The sequence below is a fragment of the Dreissena polymorpha genome, chromosome 5, assembly GCF_020536995.1.
Source record: "Dreissena polymorpha isolate Duluth1 chromosome 5, UMN_Dpol_1.0, whole genome shotgun sequence".
NCBI lineage: Eukaryota > Metazoa > Mollusca > Bivalvia > Myida > Dreissenidae > Dreissena > Dreissena polymorpha.
In genome coordinates, this window is record NC_068359.1 from 713496 (window position 1) to 738763 (window position 25268).

Here is a 25268-nt window from a genome sequence, read left to right on the forward strand (position 1 = left end):
TAAATAAACACAAAAATGGAAAAAAGTAAAAATGTATAAAAATGTCAGTTACATGACTTATTACATTCAGTAGGCGATAGGAACGAATGTCCGCCTGTGTGAAAACTAGGCTAGGAAGAATGTACAGCATTCTCTGTATAATTATGATTAAACTGGCTAATATCTATACAGTCTTTAGTTTGAGTACTTGGCGCTACATTAGTCTAAGAAATGACTACGTACTACTTCTACCACAAGAAGATATTGGCCAGGGTACCATACATGGTGTTCAATGACCAGGCATCTACCACGGCAGGTTTATGACACCATGCTCTTATTTAGTATTTGTCGGAACAGAATCTGATCATAACGAGATAATGGGTTTATGCGGAACACAGGGGCTATTAAACAACAAATGTATCAATAAACAAGATACTGTAGATCTTTATTCAAACAGTGCGATATAAAAGCTCTAACAAAGCTTGTTAAATGTGGGAAAAAATGAAGTCTTAGAAAAACAAGTACTTTAATCAAGACAATTTATTAAATGTATTGACACTTATAATGTCAAGTACATATTTATAACTTATTCTGACTTTTTTAAGTCGTTACATCTCCGAGTGTTCAAAAGAGTGAAATGTTAAAATCAGATGCAGCGTTGCGCGGGACTATTGGAAATTTATACACGTTCAGCCTCGTTCTGGAGTTCTGCGAGTCACATGACTTTGCGCTCTTATCAATTTTGGCCTATTGTGAAAAGGGTCTATGAGCTGTTCAAAACTTAATATAGACAAGACAAGACAAAAGTTTATTTGTGAATAAAAGCAACTGGCCAAAAATACAGAACATATCAGTAACAACAATGCAGAACTATGTTTAATTTTATTCTAGACCATTTAAGTTGGAATCTGACATAAGAACTCTCAAACAATATGGTAAATTGGTTGCAGGAACGTAAAATTACATCTTTAATTAACCAATGAGAAAAGCCCAGGATTTTCATATGTTTTCTGAAACTTTTAAAATCAGTTGGCATATAACGTTTAGAGAATTACTCTTTTGACTTGTTTTGCTTCAACTTAAATATTTAATTTCTTTTTAACCCTTGCTGCATAGTGGAGGGGGGGTATTTTCATGCACCTTGGGGACTTATTTAAGTTTTTACTTGCAGAAGGTCAATAACATAGCCTATTGTGCAAAAAAGCACGTTCAGCAAATTTGCATAGTTTATTATGCCCCCCTTCGAAGAAGAGGGGGTATATTGCTTTGCACATGTCAGTCTGTCGGTCGGTCAGTCTGTGGGTCGGTCCGTCCACCAGATGGTTTCCGGATGATAACTCAAGAACGCTTGGGCCTAGGATCATGAAACTTTATAGGTACATTGATCATGACTAGCAGATGACCCCTTTTGATTTTAAGGTCAAAGGTCAAGGTCACGGTGACCCAAAATAGTAAAATGGTTTTCGGATGATAACTCAAGAACGCATACGCTGCCAACAGGGCGAACTCTGAACAATATAACTGAAGCAACTGGTCTGTAATCCTTAATCTATAATTATCAGTACAATGAAACATCATCATTGGAGTAAAAAAAAGTGGATCAGTAAAAATATTATCAGAATATGAGATTTTTTGTATATTTTGTATATAAAATATTGTGTTAATGTTTAATTTTGTTGATTAATATAAATATAAGCAGGACAGGGGAGGAAATACACTATTATATCTTCCTTATATACAGGGGAAACAAATGCAATACGTTTAAATTTCATGTTAAAAAAATAGAGGATATTTGTTCATGTCGGTGTGAGATCATTTGTTTTTTTTTATGATCACATTTTTTTAAACATCTAATAAATTACCACACCCCACATTACACCCCCTCTCACTCCCCCCTACCCCCCTTACCCCCACCCCCCCAAAAGATTTTTAACATCTAATAAATTACCCCACCCCACATTATACCCCCCTCTCACCCCCCACCCCCTACCCCCACCCCCAATTATTTATTTTAAACATCTAATAAATTACCACACCCCTCATTATACCCCCTCTCACCCCCACCCCCCTACCCCACCCCCCCAATTATTTTTTTAAACATCTAATAAATTACCACACCCCACATTATACCCCCCTCTCACCCACCATCCTCCCACCCCCATTTTTTTTTAACATCTAATAAATTACCCCACCCCACATTATAACCCCCTCTCACTCCCCCCTACCCCCCCATCCCCCCCCCCAATTTTTTTTTAAACATCTAATAAATTATCACACCCCACATTATACCCCCCTCTCACCCCACCCCCCACCCCCCATTTTTTTTTGTTTAAACATCAAATAAATTACTACACCCCACATTATACCCCCCTCTCACTCCCCCCTACCCCCCCCCCCCCCCCCCCACCCCTCAAATAAAAACATTTTTTTTTTTTAAACATCTTATAAATTACCGCACCCCACATTATACCCCCCTCTCACCCCCACCCCCCTTCCCCCACCCCCCCCACCCCCAATTTTTTTATGCCCCCCTTCGAAGAAGAGGGGGTATATTGCTTTGCACATGTCGGTCTGTCGGTCGGTCGGTCCGTCCACCAGGTGGTTTCCGGATGATAACTCAAGAACGCTTGGGGCTAGGATCATGAAACTTCATAGGTACATTGATCATGACTTGCAGATGACCCCTATTGATTTTGAGGTGACTAGGTCAAAGGTCAAGGTCACGGTGACCCGAAATAGTAAAATGGTTTTCAGATGATAACTCAAGAACGCATACGCCTAGGATCATGAAACTTCATGGGTAGATTGATCATGACTTGCAGACGACCCTTATTGATTTTGAGGTCACTAGGTCAAAGGTCAAAGTCACGGTGACCCGAAATAGTAAAATGGTTTCCGGATGATAACTCAAGAACGCATACGCCTAGGATCATGAAACTTCATGGGTAGATTGATCATGACTAGCAGATGACCCCTATTGAATTTGAGATCACTAGGTCAAAGGTCAAGGTCACGGTGATTCGAAATAGTAAAATGGTTTCCGGATGATAACTCAAGAATGCATATGCCTAGGATCATGAAACTTCATGTGTAGATTGATCATGATTTGCAGATGACCCCTATCGATTTTGAGGTCACTAGGTCAAAGGTCAAGGTCACGGTGACCCGAAATAGTAAAATGGTTTTCGGATGATAACTCAAGAACGCATACGCCCAGGATCATGAAACTTCATAGGTAGATTGATTATGACTCGCAGATGACCCCTATTGATTTTGAGGTCACAAGGTCAAAGGTCAAGGTCACAGTGACCCGAAATAGTAAAATGATTTTCGGATGATAAATCAAGAACGCTTTTGCCAAGGATCATGACACTTCATTGGTACATTGATCGTGACTCGCAGATGACCCCTATTGATTTTCAGGTCACTAGGTCAAATGTCAAGGTCACAGTGACAAAAATCATATTCACACAATGGCTGCCACTACAACGGACAGCCCATATGGGGGGCATGCATGTTTTACAAATAGCCGTTGTTTTTTTAACATCTAATAAATTACCCCACCCCACATTATACCCCCTCTTACTCCCACCTACCCCCCACCCCCCCCCCCCCAATTTTTTTTAAACATCTAATAGATTACCACACCCCACATTATATCCCCCTCGCACCACCCCTACCCCCCCCCCCCCTCCCCCCCCCCAAAAAAAAATAAAAATATTTTATTTTTTACAGATCGTCTAATAAATTATTGAATATGAACAATTTCCCCATGATGGCTTACGTTATACTGTCAAGCACTTGAATAGTTGAGCGCGCTGTCCTCTGACAGCTCTTGTTAGGTCACAAGGTCAAAGGTCAAGGTCACAGTGACTCAAAATAGTAAAGTGGTTTCCGAATGATAAATTACATTAGGTCAAAAGTCAAGATCACAGTGACAAAAAATGTATTCACACAATGACTGCCACTACAACTGACAGCCCATATGGGGGCCATGCATGTTTTACAAACAGTCCTTGTTTATATATAATATTCATTCATATTGCATCACATAAGAAAAACACGTTGCTTAATCTGTTGATTCGAAAGCAATATCAGTCACAACATAAATCCATGCTTCCAAAAAAACAAACAATTTTATACATGTAACATGTGTTAGGTGAATTTAGTTCCTTTTCACACTGAAGAACATGTCCATTGCAAAAAGTTAACCCACTTTCATACCAAAACACACTTAAACCAACATAAAACTGTGTTTTTTCTAAGTTTTTCTGAGCGGAAGTTGGTTTTTGCTAATAAAAGCGAGTTTTATGTGAGCTAAACTGTGCTTAACTGAGTTTAAAGTTGGTTTTTTAAAGTAGATGTGTGTTAAAGCGAGTTTTTTTGCTGTAAGAAGTTGGTTTTTTATGTGTCAAAAGTGAGTCTTTTTATTTATGAGTTGGTTTATGTGTGTTTAAGTGTGTCTTTTTGTTTCATAAGCGAGTCTTTTACAACAGAAGTGGGTCTTTTTATAAACAGAAGTGGGTTAAAGCGAGTTTAAGTTGGTCTTTTTATAAATAATTTGAAAGCCGCAACAAGGCTAAAAGACTCACTTTAACACACTTATCAATAAGTTGGTCTTTTGTTTATTAACATAACTCAACAATAAAACAATAATTCTTCAACTAGGTCTTTGTTTCATGTTTATAGCCATATATTATCAAGGTGAATTGTAAAGGGGCTTTTTTACAGCTTGTTTGCCATTGCACCTTTTGTACATTTATGGGCTCCCCATAATTTTAAGGAAACATTGGATAAAAATTGCTCTTGCAGAACATCACAGGTTCACAGATACTATAAAAATGTTAAAATGTTCAAACTTAGTTTTATACCTGAATATGAAATTGTTTGTCTTTCACTTTGAATCAATACATAAATATTAAATATATTATAAGAACAATCACACATCTATAAAAATGTGAATACTTCCATTTAATTCATGTTCTTTGGAGAATTCAATAGACTTACAGTGTGTTTTTTTATTCATTTTTTGAGGGGGGGAGTGACACTGTTTCTATAATAAATAAAACTAGTTTCAGTGTGAAAGTGTTGATTAATATATGGAAACTTATGTGGGCTTGCCAGCATCAATTATATCTCCTCAACATAAAAACAATAACTCTTTTAACTTTCTTATACTGATATTTAACCCCAATACAATTAATGCCTACCACATTGACCTTTAACATACAATTTAAAAGGCAATAAAAATAAATAATATTTATACTATTAATATTATTTGCTAACACCATTCAGCATGTTTTTTTTAAATATTCACAATTAAATATAATATGCTAAGGGTGCTGTGTATTATTCAATAAATACATATATGTTGGTGTTGAAATCAGTAGATATTTCTCAGATTTAGTAATTGGCTGACACACATAAGAGATTAGCCCTCCCCCCCCCCCCCCCAATTAAATCATAAACATTAATTCTTATCACAGTATCAGTGCTCCATCTATAGGCCTAACAAAGGGGTGTTGATAGACTTTTGATTGGCTGAGCCACCATCTATTTGAAAACAAGCGACTTTGATTGGCTGGAGACAGGAAGTTATGTTTTGAAAACAAAGGGGGTTTTCATCAACTGACTTTGAGCTTTAAGGTATAATTGAGTAACATTAAGACTTATAATTCTAGTTTAAAATGTCTTGAATAACTTTCAGCATGAAGTATTGTGTGGTGAAAACAATGTGTATGTACTACAATGTGTAAATCAACAATAAGTTTGTTGCAAAGGAGATTCAAAGTGGATGGTTAAAGTGATATGGTCTCATAATTCATCAACTGCCTGTTATCTTGGAATACTGAAGAACAGTTGTTTTAGGTTTGTATTTTCATTTTTACATCACTTTTTTATTTAGTTTTATATTGAATTAATTATGATCATTATCATATTTATGTATTGTCACTGGGAAATGTAAATGGATAAGTATAAATGTAATGCTATTATAAGGAAAAACAACACCATTTGAATAATTATGGCTGTATTTTATGATTATTGTCATCTTAAATGTTATTTATACCTATTTCTGGTCATTAATGAACAGATTTCTTTCCCACATATTCAATGAAAACTTTTATATTTTAAATTTGAAGGTTAGGTTAAACTCCCAAGGTGAAATTTACATTGATTGGAAGATTCTTTGGATAGAATATTCCTGCCAAAAGACAGCAGAAGGGGGACTAACTGATGTATGGATTTTGACACCAGATTTTACCCTGCACGAGCAGCCCAACTTGAGTAGATCAGGAGTGGGAAAACTGAGCCCTGTCCTTGACCAAGGAAAGTTGGATTTGTTGAGAGGTAAAACTATACAGGTTTTAGCATTTGAAAGGCGTCACACTTCCGACCAGTCCACACAGCCAAATGAGACCACATATCTTGGTACATTTTCAAACAGTATTTTCTACCATACGTAATTTCTTTTAATTATTTATGACAAGCGTTAAGTCACATGTGATCACAGGATTTAAATTGCAAAAATAAACAAACAAAAACAACAAGCAAACAAACTTGTTTTGATTTAAATTAATAATATTTATAGTAACAAGATATACCATAACAGCAATATTTATCACTTACATTATAAAATATCTTTCAGGACCTGATCTCAAATGAGATCATGCACAAGACGCACCTCGCAAAGGCCATGACGGTATAGTTTTCAGACCTGATCAGCTGGTGACTGCTCTATGAAGTGCTGTTCAACCTCCCCTAAGGGGGAGATTCGAGGGGGTCTCCTGATTGCTGAACACTACGCCATGGTTGGTATGATTCTTTTTTATAGGGAAAAAAGGGGATTTAAATATATAGGTGTTCTACTGCCTCCATATTCATTTTGAAACAAACATAATGCAATTGATTCAAATTTGACTCCAGCACATAATCTGTCTTGCGTTAATTTAATACTACTGCTAAAATTTAAGAGTTACTAAAAATTGTGTTTGTGTATAAAAGTTTTGAGAATTTAACACATAGGCAGACAAAAATTACCTCAGTATAAAGTTAACGATCAAGCTCTAATTTTGAACGATATAAAAAATTCAAGCAACAGTAATTTGCCTCCTTGTTTCAAAAACCTCTTTTGAAATCCTTCTAATGTAGATGATGTTAAAATGGGATATCTGAACTGATGATATTGATGTAAAAGTTTATTCCACCAAAATCAAGTCATTCAGATCAGACTTGATTTGGGTGGAATAAACTTCTACATGTTTTTTTAATACTGTAATGTACAGTAAAATCCTGCATTGATTGTTCATATACATTTCAGTTGTCATCTCCAAAAAGTTTGCCCTGCCCATATCAACAGTGGAAGAGAACATGAGATGGGCCTTGAGGAGGCTTCGTGTCATGTACTGCGGGGAGAATATATAAACTGTTTAGTGCTGAGCAATATGTTCCTTTGTTCATAGGTGTAAATATGTGTAAAGGGCTATTCCAGGAAAAGATAGGATGAAGGATTCCTTAATGTTTCATTTTATAAATCCGGTACCACCAACACAGTTAAAAACAATTATTATTAATTTTATCCTCTGTATCACCCCTCACTAACTGAAACTGTATATAATCATGGTTCATACCCTTCCTCCCATTTTTACCTGTGGTAGCCCAAAGAGGAGAATGTTATTTATTTTAATTTATTATGTTAAATGTGCTCGCATATTGTGATAATGTATCTTGGGTAGATGTTTTCCTGGTTTTGTTAAAAATGCACTGTAAAAATGTTCACATTATTTGTTTTTTTTAATATAAACATTGTTTTTTGCAAATTGTGTGTGTCTTTTATTTATAATCACATGGGGCTTGTAATGATCTGTTGTGATTTTATCTCAAATAACCTTTTTACCATTAAGGTGTAAATATTTTTTTTACAAAGGTTACAGGTCAAACAAGCAAAATTTTATGATCCCTTAAGCGAACAAAAGACTCACAAAAACCAACTTAAACACACTATTGTAGACAGAAGTGTGTTTAAGTTGGTTTTTTGTGAGTTTTGGTATGTTGTTTTTTTTGTGGGTTTTGGTATGTTGGTTTTTTGTGAGTTTTGGTATGTTGGTTTTTGTGAGTTTTTTCTGTGTTTAACTCAGTTTTAACCAAGTTGGTAAAAAAAACCCACTTTAAACACAGAAAAAACCAACATACCAAAACTCACAAAAAACCAACATACCGAAACTCACAAAAAACCAACATACCAAAACTCACAAAAAACCAACTTACCAAAGCCCACATTTATGTAACAAGTGAGTTTTTTCTGTGTTTAACTCAGTTTTAACCAAGTTGGTAAAAATACCCACTTTAAACACAGAAAAAACCAACTTACCAAAACTCGCAAAAAACCAACATACCGAAACTCACAAAAAAACCAACTTACCAAAACTCACAAAAAACCAACTTACCAAAGCCCACATTTATGTAACAAGTGAGTTTTTTCTGTGTTTAACTCAGTTTTAACCAAGTTGGTAAAAATACCCACTTTAAACACAGAAAAAACCAACTTACCAAAACTCACAAAAACCAACATACCAAAACCCACTAAAAACCAACTGCCAATACCGCTTGGTTTAACACGGATAAAACTCATGTTTAACTCGAGTTTTACACACTTATTTGGGAAGGGGTACGCCGACTTTTTTGCACGATATCCCCGATCGTCAACTTTCCTACCCAATATTTCTCTGACAGCATCTTGAGTGTAGGTTTTGCCAACATCTCTGACTCTTTTATCAGTTTGATATTGTCTTTTACAGACAATTCCACGCGTCATCGCTTAGGAGGTTCGGACATTTTTAGTCTTGGTTATCTTGATTACCAATTTTAAAACCTAAAGAATATCGAAATGAAACTACTTCAAGAACTCTGCAAATCACCATTTTATATGACACTTAATTAGCAATTGTTATAAACAACACAAAATAAAATTGCATAAAGTTTATTAAAATTAAGCAAGGCTTCCTATATCAAAAACAAAACACACGTAAGAACTCTATGTTTGTTATCAGTAATTATAAACAGTATTATCACATCTATTGAGCTATATGTACATCACAGGACAAGTATCTTTAAATTGTTTTGCCATTTTTACAGTTTGCAAACATTTCGACCACCTTTATTAATTTCACGCGTCTTTAATCCGCTATTCACAACTTTTTGACAATAGGTCTGAGGTGCAATTAACCGGCCCTGAGCGGCTAAGAGAGGTACAATTTCATATGGAATTACCCAATTTTGATCCAAAGAATGACCAGTATTCGGAATTGAGGGGATTCCAGTCTTGAGGAGATATTTTATGCATGGTTTAATAGGGACAAAAATGGGACCGGAAAATTTGTCCGGTTTAGGAAGGATTCGGGTATAGAAATTATCCGGTTAAGAGGGTTTACTTTGTTCTTTTAATTTTTTGTTTCTAAACATGTGTATCAAATAAGCTTCAATTTTAACAAACCAGTAATGTTCAGAATCTTTTTACTCCCTTGTTTATTTTAAGCAATTCAACATAACATCAAATTCATATTTTGTTACAAATATTTGTTTTAAATTAAAAATTCATTTAAAATCTCATTTTACAGCAGAGATTCCAAATCTGACCTGTAAATGAGCCCCATATTTATTGCTAGTGATAGGTTACCTCTTCCCATTTGATCATTCTTGAGTTTTGTTTTTATAATGGGCCATCTAACTGTGCTGAAGGCAATTGATAAAGGCATCATCTATGATGAATTTTAAAAAGTCTAAAAGCTCAAGACTGTTCTTTTGAATGTTCAACTTTGCATGACCTGTAAATGGGGCAACTTATGGCTGAGAATCATCCTGTGTCCAATTCTCCACATCAAATTGATTTTAATCGGTCAATGTCTGGCACAAACAAATCATTAAAAGGGGGAGATGTAACTTGCCTTCATAAAATAAATGTGTGAAATTAATATTCCCTGGGCGATCAAATCGCCCACTTCGCCCACTCGCGAGACCTCTGAATGTACATGTGTAATTGGGGCATGAGTCGGGTATTCCAACGCAAGAGGTCAATTAGGTTGTTCTTAGGTTTGAGCCTTAATTATGAGTTTGGCTCCATATACCCCATGAAAGATTTTAATTATACTTAGCTAAACTGTTTTTGTAAATAAGAGGAAGGCACAAGTTTGTGTTGCTGTGTTTAGGTCAAGGTCATTTTTGAAGGTCAAAATTATGAGTCTTTATTTTGTGACTGATTCATATCTCCTGTACCAATCAATTTCCATGAAACTAATGTACAATATTTAGGACTTTAAGGCAATGTGCAGACGGTATGAGTCTCTTATTCTGGATCAAGGTCAAGGTCACATTTGAAGGTCAAACATTTTGGGTCCACTTCTATGCCTTTCGAAGGATTTTCCTGAAAATTGTTTATGTTTCTTGAAAACAATCTAAAGAAGTCATGCTCGCTCAAGGTCAAGATAACATGAAAGGTCAGAAGTTTGAAAAACCATATTTGTGTACACTCTACATCTACTGTAACCTTTGAAGCATTTAAAATAAACTTTGCTTAAATGTTAAGGTCATATAGACAATGGGTAGTAGGCAGGGATCATATTTTCCGGCAACATCAATCGGTCTGGATTTAACTGGGGAAAATGTGTCCGAAAATTTATATCCGAAATCATGACAAATTACGTTAAAATATATACAATTGATTATGCCATTCATGAAGGTGGTATATTAAAAGTACAAGTTAAATTCCCTTAGGCATTTTTTTAAACGGTAATTACGAGTTTTCTCAATTGGTTTTATCATTTGCTATTTCATTGTTGTTTCGTGCACGGACTCTAGATGAGTCAATATATACGCTCCGTGTTTTGTGTGCTGTTTTATCTGACTTTTTTTCATCGTTGTCAATATTATTAATCTGTGTGATTTGATACCACACATCTAAACTTCCGGTCGTGGTTATTCAACAACAACAATAAAGTACACAAATTATTTCGATTCTAACACGATTTTTACTAAAGCTTTATACAATGTATATTATTTTTCTTGTGTACTTGTGTGAAGTTCCGCCCATAAAATAACTTTCGGCTGTTCTGTTGATCAGATCCGCGACTTTCATTCATTTATTGCCGGATTATTACGCTGGTGGAAAATGTATCGGTATGATTTGTTAAGTTACAGCGCGTGCTTTCAGTGTATACGGTCTGCCCACAATTATTGCAGAATATCCGATTTTCTTCTTTGTTTATATGAAAGTTTACTGTTTCATGCATGAAATGCACAGTTTCCACGAGGATAACATCAAGATTTCCATCTCCGAAGTAACTGTCAATGATTTTATTGTGGACAAGTAGACATTACGGACCGATTAATTAGTGTGCTGGGTATAAGCCATTGAAATTATGGATTGATATTGACACGGGTTATTCACGCATGACTAATACACAACCGCGCGAATCTTCGCTGCTTGGGGTCATACTAGTCGGCTGACATGCAATAAACTGGTCCTGACCGGTTTAGAGACTGCAGCGAATGGTATATCACACCTAATCGAGATAAGATTGTAAATAGGGGGTGTTAGCATGTTCACTGTGTAATCGATTTCATGATATGCGAATTTTAGCAAACAGAATAGGACCGACTGTTTGGGATTTTCAATCAGTCTTTCATGACCCCAATCGGTCTAGGACCGACAAAACCAAAAAAAATATGATCCCTGGTAGTAGGCATGAGTCAAGCATACTGACGCAAGGGCAAGGTCAGAAGACTCAATGTCAAGGTCAAAATTAAGTTAAGGTCAAAAGTTTAGTCTTTATTGCTTTTGTATCTTCTTCATATCCTGTATACCCATGGAACGATTACAAGGTAAAAAAATCCCAGCAGGTTAAAAAGCTGTGTCTTGGATTGCCTTGTACCAGTATATTCAATATCGAACTGTACACATGACTTTAAACGATTTTGATATTATGCAATAAACCTAGTAAGAATTTCCTTCCTTAAGTTTCATTCAGCCAATATGAATCCTATGTTATTATGCCCCCCTTCGAAGAAGAGGGGGTATATTGCTTTGCTCATGTCGGTCAGTCGGTAGGTCGGTCGGTCCGTCCGTCCACCAGATGATTGCAGATGATCCCTATTGATTTGCAGGTCACTAGGTCAAAGGTCAAGGTCACGGTGACCCGAAATAGTAAAATGGTTTCCGGATGATAACTCAAGAACGCATACGCCTAGGATCTTGAAACTTTATGGGTAGATTGATCATGACTCGCAGATGACCCCTATTGATTTTCAGGTCACTAGGTCAAAGGTCAAGGTGACCCGAATATAGTAAAATGGTTTCCGGATTATAACTCAAGATCGCATACGCCTAGGATCATGAAGCTTCATGGGTAGATTGATCATGACTCGCAGATGAAAAACGTATTCACACAATGGCTGCCACTACAATGGACAGCCCATATGGGCGGCATGCATGTTTTATTACTATATAGCCTTGCATCATGCATAGATAAGTGTACAAGTAGAACTGCTTTGTAAGTTGTTAAATATTATATGTTAAAGAATAAAAGAAACATTAAATGGGTGGAATTGGTCAGCTGTATCGGGAGGAGGAGGCTGAATATGTCCCGAAATTAGTCAGTGAAAACCAAGATTTGGTCAGGGAAAAGTCAGTGAAAAGTCAGGGAATTTTATTTCATCAGGTTGGTGGCAACCCTGATAAACTACATAGCAACTTTATATTTGGCTTACTGGGGGGCATTGTGTTTCTCAAAGAAATCTTGTTTCATTTACACACTGTTCTGGAGATTATTGGTCATTTGCTCTTTATTTGTTAATCTTTGTTTAAATAACCTCTGAGAAACACACATGCAATTAAAAATCTTGAAGTAGTATAAGAAGCCAATGATTCAGAAATATTAAATAAAAAAGAAAATGTGATAAGACAAGTAAGATCATTTAATTTGATAAAATATATGCCATTGAAGTTTATTATCCCCTACAAGTTTCACCGGAGGGGACTTATGGTTTGCGCTCCGTCTGTCAGTCAGTCTGTCATCAGTCTGTCAGTCAGTCACACTTTTCTGGATCCTGCGATAACTTTAAAAGTTCTTAATATTTTTTCATGAAACTTGAAACATGGATAGATGGCAATATGGACATTATGCAAGTCATCATTTTGTTCCTACGTCAAAAATTCTGGTTGCTATGGCAACAAATAGACTAGAAATTCTGCTGAAAATGGTGGTTTTCTGGATCCTGAGATAACTTTTAAAGTTCTTAATATTTGTTCATGAAACTTAAAACATGGATAGATGGCAATATGGACATTATGCACGTCATTTCATTTTGTTTCTACGTCAAAAATTCTGGTTGCTATGGCAACAACAACAATTCTGACAACGGTGGAATTTCTGACAATGGTGAAGCTGGTAGGGGACTATATTGCTTGGCAATAGTCTTGTTTAGATTTAATCTACATGTGTTTCTATGTGATTTGTCTCTTAGTATTGAACATATTTCTAGGCCTTACCATGTTTCTCTGCATGAAAAATAGTAAAATTATCACACAGAGGAAAAATGTGTCTTTGTGTTTTTAGATAAATAAGTGAGGATATTCACAATTTCTTTTTAAATAATGCATATAACACATATATGTATTAGCTATAAAAAACATTTGTAAGTTTACAACAGTCCAACAACTATGTAACTGATCAACTTTGGTAAATTTACTGTAATAAAATCAACTCACCATAAAAAATGGTCCCATTTTGAATTTGCTCCATTTCATGTTGATAAATCATCTTGTCAATATTACATGTGTGTAAGTTTTAACCTGTATCCCAATCTAAGGGTGAAAGTGATTTTAGTAGATTATGAATATAAATTGTATCTATTTTATCAGAACAGAACAATACTTAATTTTTGATAATGATAACCATCATCATAGTAGTAATTCATGATAATGATAACTATCATCATAGTTATAATTCATTACAATGATAATCATCATCATAGCAGTTTTTAATTCATAATCATCGTAAAGGACTAGCAGGAATTCATAATAACGATAATCATCATAGTATTAATTCATAATCATAATATTCATAATCATAATAGTTATCATGGTCATAATAAGCCAATGGCACTAAATTATGATATTTTTACAGAGTTTACATGAGTGCTTTGCATCATGGAAAGAACAACTGATACTGAAAGGACTTTTGATCCAAAAGCTGTGTAGTAACCAGCACAGTTGTATAGCTGTTCATTTAGATAGGGCTGCTTATTTCAAGTCTGTGATTTCATCAGTACTACTTGACAGAGAAAAGTATGGACATTGTGAAAGAAAAGGCAGTGCACGACCTATTGTAGTCAACAATGTAGGAAAATGTACTGAATTGGCTGAGAGCAATATTACTGGCAGAAATTCATTGGATGTTCTGAGGTCTCTGCTGGTACAGGAGCATTCTGTCAAATTGCTGGAAGCAAATGGGTAAGCAGTCATTTCTTGTACATAGCCTAGTGTACAGAATGCATAATTATGAACACAATTTGGTGGGGTTTTAAAGCCCTAAAATAGTATAATTTTTCCCTGATGATGAACTTTAAAATTCCACTAATTGTAGTGATTGGTACTAAGATATTTTGAAAAGAAGACAAAACACTGAATATGGTTTTACAATCCTTGCAATAAGTCATTACATAGAAGTAATTGATGTAACCATTTCACTATGAGTTTATCAAAACTTTCTCATTCATGTTTTTATAAATGTTCAGTTGTCAAGTATGATAACTTTTTGTTGTAAAATGCATTATCAAAGAAAAGATTGTTTTGCTTAACAAGAAATAAATTAGAAGTGTAAATATGCTATAATGAATATTGAAATGACACTACTCCAGTTTCAGCATAATCAGTCAGCTGCGGCACCAAGAAGTGAAAGGGTTGGCAGATATCGAACAATACATTGACCTTAATCCCAAATTACTGCAACAGTCACCACAAGTTGATGTTATAGAACTGCAAAAAAGTGAATGTGTGAAGCAAACTTTATGTTCATCACATGTGACTAGTATCGAACAGGGTGCAGGAGACCTGTCAGTTGATGATACTTCATCACCGACTGGTGTTAAATGGGAAGGAGATACGAGCAGGGGCAGCTATACATTTGACTGCCGAAGTTTTATTAAGGAAAATGGACTTAAAAGTGGAAAAGCTGACTATGATCATAATCTTGGAATTTGTGAAAGTATGTTTTATTAAGTTTATTGTTTTTACAAAAAGTGGTTTATTGCTAATTTGACCCTATTTTTAGCAAAGATAGTGAGTCACAATTCTTAGTGAAATAATATAACATCAATAAAATGTGTTAGTATTTGATGTTTATAAATTCCCTGGTCAGGAGTGTTCTCAAACATGTATTTCACACTGGTAACTTATAATTGAACCAATAAATATGTAATTAGTGGTAAATTGCAGAATTTGATAGACAGGTATAATCAACAATAAATGGCTGTAAGGCATCAAAATATTTTATACAAGAATTTTTAATAAATCATTGATTATCTAGATTGATTCCATGTTCCCCTTTCCATTTCAGTTCTGAATGATGGCAGAGCTACCAAGACGTTTGCTGAAGCAATCTCTATGTACAATTCTATTCAAGTAAATACACTTTTTAGTCTTCCATGTTTGCTATTTTCCTTGTATTGCTGTTCTAAACTTAAATTTGCATTGAAGATATCTATATCTACAAGCAATCATTTAAATGTCATTTTTGTATGTATAATTAATTTTTAATTCTGTCACTGCTCATGATTACAGTATTTTTTGTGTTCAGGAATTGAAGCCAGAGGTCATTGCTTATATCATTGATCAGAGCTCAGCATTCAGCCAGCAAAAAGTGATGTTAATATTGCATCAGATGCTACGTCAGGCCTCTCTTGATGTAAAACAGGTATCAACTTTCCATAGAAAATACTGTCACTGTGAAAAATGAAGTTGTGACCCCTGAATAAAAAGAAATTAATGAAAGTTACTGTATATCATCACATTATTCTAAACAGTCTTTCTTTACTGCTATATGTATTATAAATGTTTGCACATTTGTGATGTTAAAAACTCTTGTTGTCAGTTTATCAAAAAGCTGCTTTTTGAACAGTTAATTAAATTTGCATCATTGTCAGTCTCTGAGTTACAGAACAGAAACATAGAAATATAGTTGCTGTCTGTCTTTCTTTTTAGCTTACCTGATCACAATGTGCTCAAGATGAGCTTTTGTGATAGCCTTTTGTCTGTTGTGCGTCGTCTATCGCCAGGCGTCAACATTTACCTTGTTAACACAGTAGAGGCTGCATTTATTGTCCAATCTTCATGACACTTGGTTAGAACACGTGTTTCAATGATATCTTGGACAAGTTCGAAAATGGTTCTGGTTTATTAAAAAACATGGCTGCTCTGGGGCATGGCAGTTTTGCTTATATGGCTATTGTAAAACCTTTTTAGCACTCTAGAATTCCTATTTATTGTACAATCTTCTTGAAATGTTGTCAGAACATTATAAGTTCCAATGATATTTTTGAAGAGTTCAAAAATGGTTCCAGTCTGTAAAAAAACATGGCTGCCAGGGGCGGGGCATTTTTCCTATATGGCTATAGTAAAACCTTTAGAAGTCACATTTTTACTCCAATTGTCACGAATCTTGGTCAGAACATTTTTTCATATGATATCTCAGATGATTTCAAATATTGTTCCGGTCTTTTAAAACAAACATGGCCACCAGGGGGCGGGGCATTTTTCCTTTTATGGCTATAGTAAAATCTTTTTAACACTCTTGGAGTCACATTTTTAGTCCAATCTACATAGAACTTGGTCAGAACTTTTGTTCTTATCATATTCGGGCTGATTTTGAAAATGGTTTCAGTCCGTTAAAAAAATGGCTCCCTGGGGTTGAGGCATTTTGAGCTCATTTATTAAAAAAAAAAAATTATGAGCTATTGTCATCACCTTGGCGTCGGCGTCCGGTAAAGTTTTACGTTTAGGTCCACTTTTCTCATAAAGTATCAAGGCTATTGCATTCAAACTTGGTACACTTACTTACTATCATGAGGGGACTGGGCAGGCAAAGTTTGATAACTCTGGCTTGCATTTTGACAGAATTATGTGCCCTTTTTATACTTAGAAAATTGAAAAGTTTGGTTAAGTTTTGTGTTTAGGTCGATTTTATTCCTTAAGTATCAAAGCTATTGCTTTCATACTTGCAACACTTACTTACTATCATAAGGGGACTGTGCAGGCAAAGTTATGTAACTCTGACTGGTATTTTGACAGAATTATGTGCCCTTTTTATACTTAGAAAATTGAAAATTTGGTTAAGTTTTGTGTTTAGGTCCACTTTTTTCCTAAAGTATCAAAGCTATTGCTTTCATACTTGCAACACTTACTAACTATCGTAAGGGGACTGTGCAGGCAAAGTTATGTAACTCTGACTGGCATTTTGACGGAATTATGGGCCCTTGATACTTGAAAATTTGGTTAAGTTTTGTGTTTTGGTCCACTTTACCCCTTAAGTATCATAGATATTGCTTTCATTCTTGGAACACTCGCAAACTATCATAAGGGGACAGTAAAGGAAAAGTTGCATAACTCTGGTTGTCATTTTTACGGAATTATGGCCCTTTTATGACTTAAAAACTTTGAATATATGGTTTAATTTTGTGTTTAGATCCACTTTAATTCTAAAGTATCAAGGCTATTGCTTTCAAAAATCAAATACTTTCATGCTATCATGAGGGTACTGTACCTGGCATGTTGAATTTTACCTTGACCTTTGAATGACCTTGACTCTCAAGGTCAAATTATTAAATTTTGCTAAAATTGCCATAACTTCTTTATTTATGATAAGATTTGATTGATACTTTGTTAAAACAACTCTTACCTGACATACCACAATAGACTTTTTTAAAGATCATCTAATAAATGACCACCACACCCTCACACTATACCCCCCCCCCCCCACCCCAAAAAAATAACCGGTAGGGTGGCATATAGCAGGTGAACTGTCCATCAGTATGTCAGTCAGTCTGTCCGTCCGTCCCAAAAAAAAATTAACATTGGCCATTACTTTTTCACTATTGAAGATAGAAACTTGATATTTGGCATGCATGTGTATCTCATGGAGCTGTACATTTTGAGTGGTGAAAGGTCAAGGTCATCCTTCAAGGTCAAATGTCAAATTTATGGTGTCTGTCCGTCCAAAAACTTTAACATTGGCCATAACTTTTTCAATATTGAAGATAGCAACTTGATATTTGGCATGCATGTGTATCTCATGGAGCTGAACATTTTGAGTGGTGATAGGTGAAGGTCAAGGTCATCCTTCAAGGTCAAATGTCAAATATATGGCGTCTGTCCGTCCGAAAACTTTAACATTGGCCATAACTTTTTTAATATTTAAGATAGCAACTTGATATTTGGCATGCATGTGTATCTCATGAAGCTGCACATTTTGAGTGGTGGGAGTTCAAGGTCAAGGTCATCCTTCAAGGTAAAAAAATTAAAAAATTCAAAGCGGCGTTCTCATGAAGCTGCATATTTTGAGTTGTGGAAGTTCAAGGTCAAGGTCATCCTTCAAGGTCAAGGTCATCCTTCAAGGTCAAAGGTCAAAAAAATAATAATTTGTTTCAAAGCGGCGTTCTCATAAAGCTGCACATTTTGAGTGGTGGAAGTTCAAGGTCAAGGTCATCCTTCAAGGTCAAGGTCATCCTTCAAGGTCAATTTTTATTATTATTTCAAAGCGGCGTTATCATGAAGCTGCACATTTTGAGTGGTGAAAGTTCAAGGTCAAGGTCATCCTTCAAGGTAAAAAAATAAAAAATAAATTCAAAGCGGCGTTTTCATGAAGCTGCACATTTTGAGTGTTGGAAGTTCAAGGTCAAGGTCATCCTTCAAGGTTATCCTTCAAGGTCAAAGGTCATTTTTTTATATAAAATTCAAAGCGGCGTTCTCATGAAGCTGCATATTTTGAGTGGTGGAAGTTCAATGTCAAGGTCATTCTTCAATGTCAAGGTCATCCTTCAAGGTAAAAGGTAAAAAAATATATAATTTCAAAGCGGCGTTATCATGAAGCTGCACATTTTGAGTGGTGGAAGTTCAAGGTCAAGGTCATCCTTCAAGGTCATCCTTCAAGGTCAAAGGTCAAAAAAATAATATTTCAAAGCGGCGTTCTCATAAAGCTGCACATTTTGAGTGGTGGAAGTTCAAGGTCAAGGTCATCCTTCAAGGTCAAAGGTAAAAAAAACAATTTTTTTTTTCAAAGCGGCGCAATAGGGGGCATTGTGTTTCTGTCGAACACATCTCTTGTTTTTTTTTTAAATATGGTTAAAAAACACAAATATTTATTTTTATTATTTTATTTTTTAAATACTCTCCAACCATCCCACTCAAGAATCCCCCCTCCCCCCCCCAAAAAAAAATGAATATTTTTTTTGCATTTTTTTTTGCATTTTTGGAAGATAATGTAATAAATGACCACACCCCCACACTAAACACCCCTCTCCACTCCACCCCTCCCTCCTTTGTGATTGAAATTGAGATAGGTCCCTACACCTTTAAAAATATAAATAGATGAGCGGTCTGCACCCGCAAGGCGGTGCTCTTGTTCCTGATATAGCTATAGTAAACATTGTAAACACTCTAGAATTCACATTTATTATCCAATCTTAATGAAACTTGGTCGGAAAATTTGTTCTAATGAGAGCTCTGCTGAGTTCAACAATGGATTGTCTAAAAACATGGCGGCAAGGCTCCGGACAGTTTTCCTTATGTTGCTATAGTGAAAACCTTGTTAACACTCTTGAAGTCTCATTTTTAGTGTAATCTAAATTAAACTATGTCAGAAAACTTGTGCTCATGACTTCTTGTTCAAGTAAAAAAAATATTCTGGTTTGTTGAAAAACATGACCGCCGGGAAGAGGGGTAGTTTTCCTTATATTTCCTTATCTGGATATACCGGTAGTGAAAACTTATTGAAGCTATATTCACCACATTTATTGGCCAATCTTCATGATACTTGGTCAGAACATTTGTCCCAAGGAAATCTCGGCTGCGATTGATGAAACTGAAACATGTGAGCTCAAAAACTAGGTCACAAGGTCAAATAAAAAGAACCGATTTGAATACTCCATAAGTCACTTTGATGGTCAAATCTTCACGTATGAGATGACACTTTTCCAGAAAAGTCTAGTTCCTTTGAGTCTCAGATAAGAGCCTTAGTGTTCGTGGCCCCCTTTTTTAAAAACTGATTGGGAGTACATTATACACAGTCTACTGATGTGAATGTTTCAGCATATCATTGTGTCCGGACCTGTGGCTCCCATGGGACCATCAGAAAGTGCAAACCTGAAGTCAGCAGTCGAATATTTAAGGTTTGTTTAACACTGCTGAGGTTAATAAATTGATAATGTATAGTGTATCCTAGGAAACCTGAGATTACCACAAAACATTATATTTGAAATTGATCAAATTTTCACACTACGATGTTTGTATACATTTATCATCTAAATTTTTGATCACAAGAATATTTCCTGTTTGTTCCAAACTCTTAGAGCAATTGATTGATCTTTAGAAAAAGTACTCAAAGAGCTTGTTGTATGTCTTTGAATGCTGATGATTTTTTACTTAAGAGATTTTATAAAGTAGGGATGAGAATTAGTGTAAATGTTTGTTCCTCTGTTTGTCCATGCACATAAAACTTGGTTCCCTGCAATTTTCAACTTACAATATTTAAATCTGCGTGCATGCTTTTTATGACTGTGACATGAATTTTTTACCGTCATTATATATTTAACATTTACCAAGTTATGCCCCTTTTCAAGTTTGCATTTTTATATATTGATTATTATCCCCGTGCCATAGGCAGAGGGATATTGTTTTAGCTTGTCCGTCCGTACGTACGTCCGGAGCCATATCTTGGAAGAACTTTGTCAGATTTCATTGAAGCTTGGTATGAGTATATATATGGATAAGAGGATGATGCACACCAAAGGGCATTGTACACCATCTGTTAATAACGGAGTTATGGCCCTTTGTATCTTGAAAAATTGCTTTTTAATATAGCACTTTTGTGTCCGGAGCCATATCTTGGAAGTGCTTTGGCGGATTTTATTGAAACTTGGTATGAGTATATATATGGATAAGAGGATCATGCACGCCACATGGCATTGTACACCATCTGTTAATAACAGAGTTATGGCCCTCTGTATCTTGAAAAAATGCTTTTTAGCTCGACTATTATATATGAAATATATATAGTGGAGCTATCCTACTCACCCCGGCGTCGGCGTTCCCGTGTCCGTTTGCGTGCAAATGTTAAAGTTTGCTTACTACCCCAAATATTGTCCTTTGACATATTGCTTTCATATTTTGCATACTTGTTTACCCTCATGACCCTAACCTATAAACAAGAGCAGACAACTGTATCAAGCATTTTGACAGAAATATGGCCCCTTTTATACTTAGAATATGCATATTATTGATAAATCTATGTTAAAGTTTGCGTACTACCCCAAATATTTCCTGTGTCCCTTGACATATTGCTTTCTTATTTTGCATACTTGTTAACAATCATGACCCCAACCGATAAATAAGAGCAGACAACTGTATCAAGCATTTTGACAGAATTATTGCCCCTTTTATACTTAGAATATGCATATTATTAATAAATCTATGTTAAAGTTTGCGTACTACCCCAAATATTTCCTGTGTCCCTTGACATATTGCTTTCATGTTTTGCATACTTGTTAACCAACATGACCCCAACCTATAAACAAGAGCAGACAACTGTATCAAGCATTTTGACAGAATTATGGCCCCTTTTATACTTAGAATATGCATATTATTGTTAAATCTATGTTAAAGTTTGACAAAACAACACTTACCTTACATACCACAATGCACTCCACCCAAACCATCCACCACGCCCCCCTCCCCAGAACCCCCTCCCCTCCAACCCCCCCCCCCCCAAATTTTTGTTTCTTATTTTTTTTAAAGATCATCTTTTAAATGATCACACATCCACATTATACCCCCTCTCCCCCCCACCCCCCCCAACCCCCCCCCCCCCCCCTACAATTTTTTTTTTTTGTTTTCTTATTTTTGAAAGATCATCTATTAGATGATCAAACACCCCTATTAAACCCCCCCCCCCCCCCCCCTCTCCATGATGGCTTACGTTATACTGTCAAGCACTCGAATAGTCCAGCGCGCTGTCCACTGCCAGCTCTTGTTAATATAAGCTTAGAGCTTTATCTCGATTAACACATAAGCCATGAAACTTGCCATAGTTGTTCTCAATCATCTGGGGGTGCTGCACATTCAACACCCATAATCCTAGGGGCTAAGGTCAAGGTCGCACATTGAGGTCAAAGGTCACAAATTTGATGAATTTTTCATTATTGAGTCATTCCTTTACTATGCATCAAGGGATTCTGTAATAACTGTCCACAATTGTTCTCCATTATCTAGCTGAGTGTGTAATATAAGATCCAGGTTGCTAGGGTCATGGTCAAAGTCAGACACAAAGGTCAAAATCACACATTTTGATTAAATATGCCCTATTTGGTAAGGATTCTACCATACTAAAGTTCTACACCCATCCATAAACAAAATTAATTTGGCGGGGATATCAATTCAACAAATTTGCTTGTTGAATATTCAGTGTAATAGAAAATTTTCCGCTACTATGAAAAATTAAATGTTTGATGCCATTTTAGAGGAAATAGATAATTGAAAATATGTGGGTTTCGATTCCAATAGGTTTGGATAGGAATATTCCATGAAACTATTTACACATAAATAAAAAGCAAAGGAAGAGCATTAAATTGCAATGACACCAATTATTACAAATGTTAACTACAGAATGCGACACAGTGACTTAAAGCAGGCAGCTGTCATGAAATACGGGGACGCTGTTGACGGCAAGTATTTGTAAATATATATTATTATGTAGCATGTCTTTGTGGTACTTTAATTTGATTCAAATTGGTTTATCACAGTTGGTACGCAAGTAAGCATGTGCTTGCCATTTGCAAATGGGTTTTTGTTAAATTCATCTATCATTTATTGTACACATTTAAATATAAATATGTTTTGCACCATGAATGAACTCCTCCCAGTTCTTATGACCGATTGGATAAAATCAAGGAAATGTACCGGTAGTTATGAATGATATTCACTAATAAAATAAAGGAGCACACAAATCCCATAGAGTAATTAAATGCTATTGCAATCATCCCTATTACATGTATTTTAGGTGATGCATGGGAAACAACCATAAGAGCTTTAACAACGGCTTGTGTAAAGTTGGAGATTCTGTCCACAATTCCTCGAAATCAGGTAGGCAAGTAATAAGCATTTAAGAGGTCGTGACTTATGTATTGTCATAGCCAGCTTGTCGTGTCGTCCGCTGTCTGACGTCCGCGTCTTGCTAAAACCTTAACATTGGCTCTAAAATCAAAGTGCTTCCACCTACAACTTTGAAACTTCATATGTAGATGCACCTTGATGAGTTCTACACGCCACACCCATTTTGGGGTCACTAGGTCAAAGGTCAAGGTCACTGTGACGTCTTAAAAAAAAAATAAAAAATTCTGACAAGCTTTCATTTATTCAAAACTGCACCTGTAGCCGAGCGTGGCACCTGTTATGTGATGCTCTTGTTATGTCACAAAACAGTCAACATAAGTTTTAGTGCATATAGCCACAATAGAAGTAATTTTACTATCTATAAGAATTTACAAAGCACTATTGTAGGCACAACATATTTTCTCTTTGTTTTTTCAAATCTGTGTAAAATTTCAACAATCCTAGCTGGCACCTTAAATTTAAATTCATATATATATACCATTTAGTTTTAGCTTACATTGCACATTGTGTTCAGTGGGGTCTTTTGGGAACGTCTTTTTGTGTGGTGAATCATCCAGCCATATGGCTCCAGTTATCTTTTAATTGTTACATCGTCTCTTTTGCTTTTATTTTTTGGTTTTAAGTATCATGTAGCATCATATTTTTATGCCCCCGGTTTGGTGGCATATAGCATTTGAACTGTCTGTCAGTCTGTCCGACCGTCCGTCCGAAAACTTTAACATTGGCCATAACTTTTGCAATATTGAAGATCGCAACTTGATATTTGGCATGCATGTGTATCTCATGCACATTTTGAGTGGTGAAAGGTCAAGGTCAAAGGTTAAGAAAAACAAATCCAAGGGAAGTAACAAGCTTTAAAGGGAGATAATTTCTATTAATACCCCCATTACCATTGGTAATGGGGGCTATATAGGAGTCACTTTGTTGGTCGGTCCGTCGGTTGGTCTGTCGGTCTGTCTGTCTGTCCCGAAATTTCATCTGATCTTCACCAAACTTGGTCAGAAGTTGTATCTAGATAATGTCTAGGTCAAGTTTGAATATGGGACATGCCAGGTCAAAAACTAGGTTACGGGGTCACTTAGTGTGTTTTAAACTGAAAGTTTGTCCGGACCAAAACTATGTCATTTATGGTTAGATTTTAAAATGACTTGGTACATTTGTTCATCATCATGGGACGATGTGTCGTGTGAAAAAAGTACGTCGATATCTCAAAGGGCAAGGACACACTTGCAGTTCAAAGGTCAAATGCTTGTCCGGGACATAACTTTGTCATTTATTGAGAGATTTTAAAATCATGTGGCAAATTTGTTCACCATCATTGGACAGTGTGTTGCGCGAAAGAATTATGTCGATATCTCCAAGGTCAAGGTCACACTTTGAGTTCAACGGTCATAAATGAGCTTGTCCGGACCATAACTATGTCATTCATTGTAAGATTTTAAAATCATTTGGCACATTTGTTCACCATCATTGGACAGTGTGTTGCGCGAAAGAATTACTGCGATATCTCCAAGGTCAAGGTCACACATAAAGTTCAAAGGTAAAAAATGGCCATAAATGACCTTGTCCGGGCCATAACTATGTTGTTCATTGTGAGATTTGAAAATCATTTGGCACATTTGTTCACCATCATTGGACAGTGTGTCACGTGAAAGAATTTCATCGATATCTCCAAAGTCAAGGTCACTCTTTGAGTTCAAAGGTCAAAAATGGCCATAAATGAGCTTGTCCGGGCCATAACTATGTTGTTCATTGTGAGATTTGAAAATCATTTGGCACATAATTATGTTCACCATCATTGGACGGTGTGTCGCACGAAAGAATTACGTCGATATCTCCGAGGTCAAGGTCACACTTT

General features: G+C 35.8%; 2 protein-coding genes and 2 long non-coding RNA genes across 4 annotated transcripts in view; 3 read left to right on the forward strand and 1 right to left on the reverse strand.

The window, feature by feature from the left end:
* The window catches only part of LOC127832584 (protein phosphatase 1H-like), a 42832-nt gene extending 29010 nt beyond the window's left edge, over window positions 1–13822 (reverse strand). The window contains exon 1 of the mRNA XM_052358107.1: window positions 13739–13822. The gene's annotated coding sequence lies outside the window, so the exon portion shown is untranslated. The remainder of the gene's footprint in view (window positions 1–13738) is intronic.
* LOC127832583 (DALR anticodon-binding domain-containing protein 3-like) overlaps window positions 1–25268 on the forward strand; it is a 43089-nt gene that overhangs the window by 3172 nt on the left and 14649 nt on the right. Inside the window, exons 2-8 of the mRNA XM_052358105.1 lie at window positions 14157–14482; window positions 14890–15236; window positions 15588–15652; window positions 15828–15944; window positions 20333–20412; window positions 22904–22962; window positions 23298–23380. Of these exons, the coding sequence (XP_052214065.1) occupies window positions 14157–14482; window positions 14890–15236; window positions 15588–15652; window positions 15828–15944; window positions 20333–20412; window positions 22904–22962; window positions 23298–23380 (1077 nt within the window). The remainder of the gene's footprint in view (window positions 1–14156; window positions 14483–14889; window positions 15237–15587; window positions 15653–15827; window positions 15945–20332; window positions 20413–22903; window positions 22963–23297; window positions 23381–25268) is intronic.
* Window positions 5405–6676, forward strand: LOC127832588 (uncharacterized). Its single transcript, XR_008026975.1, has 3 exons — window positions 5405–5847; window positions 6125–6327; window positions 6626–6676. It is a non-coding gene; the product is annotated as an uncharacterized LOC127832588 (long non-coding RNA).
* Window positions 6690–7796, forward strand: LOC127832589 (uncharacterized). The gene is made up of 2 exons (XR_008026976.1): window positions 6690–6792; window positions 7298–7796. It is a non-coding gene; the product is annotated as an uncharacterized LOC127832589 (long non-coding RNA).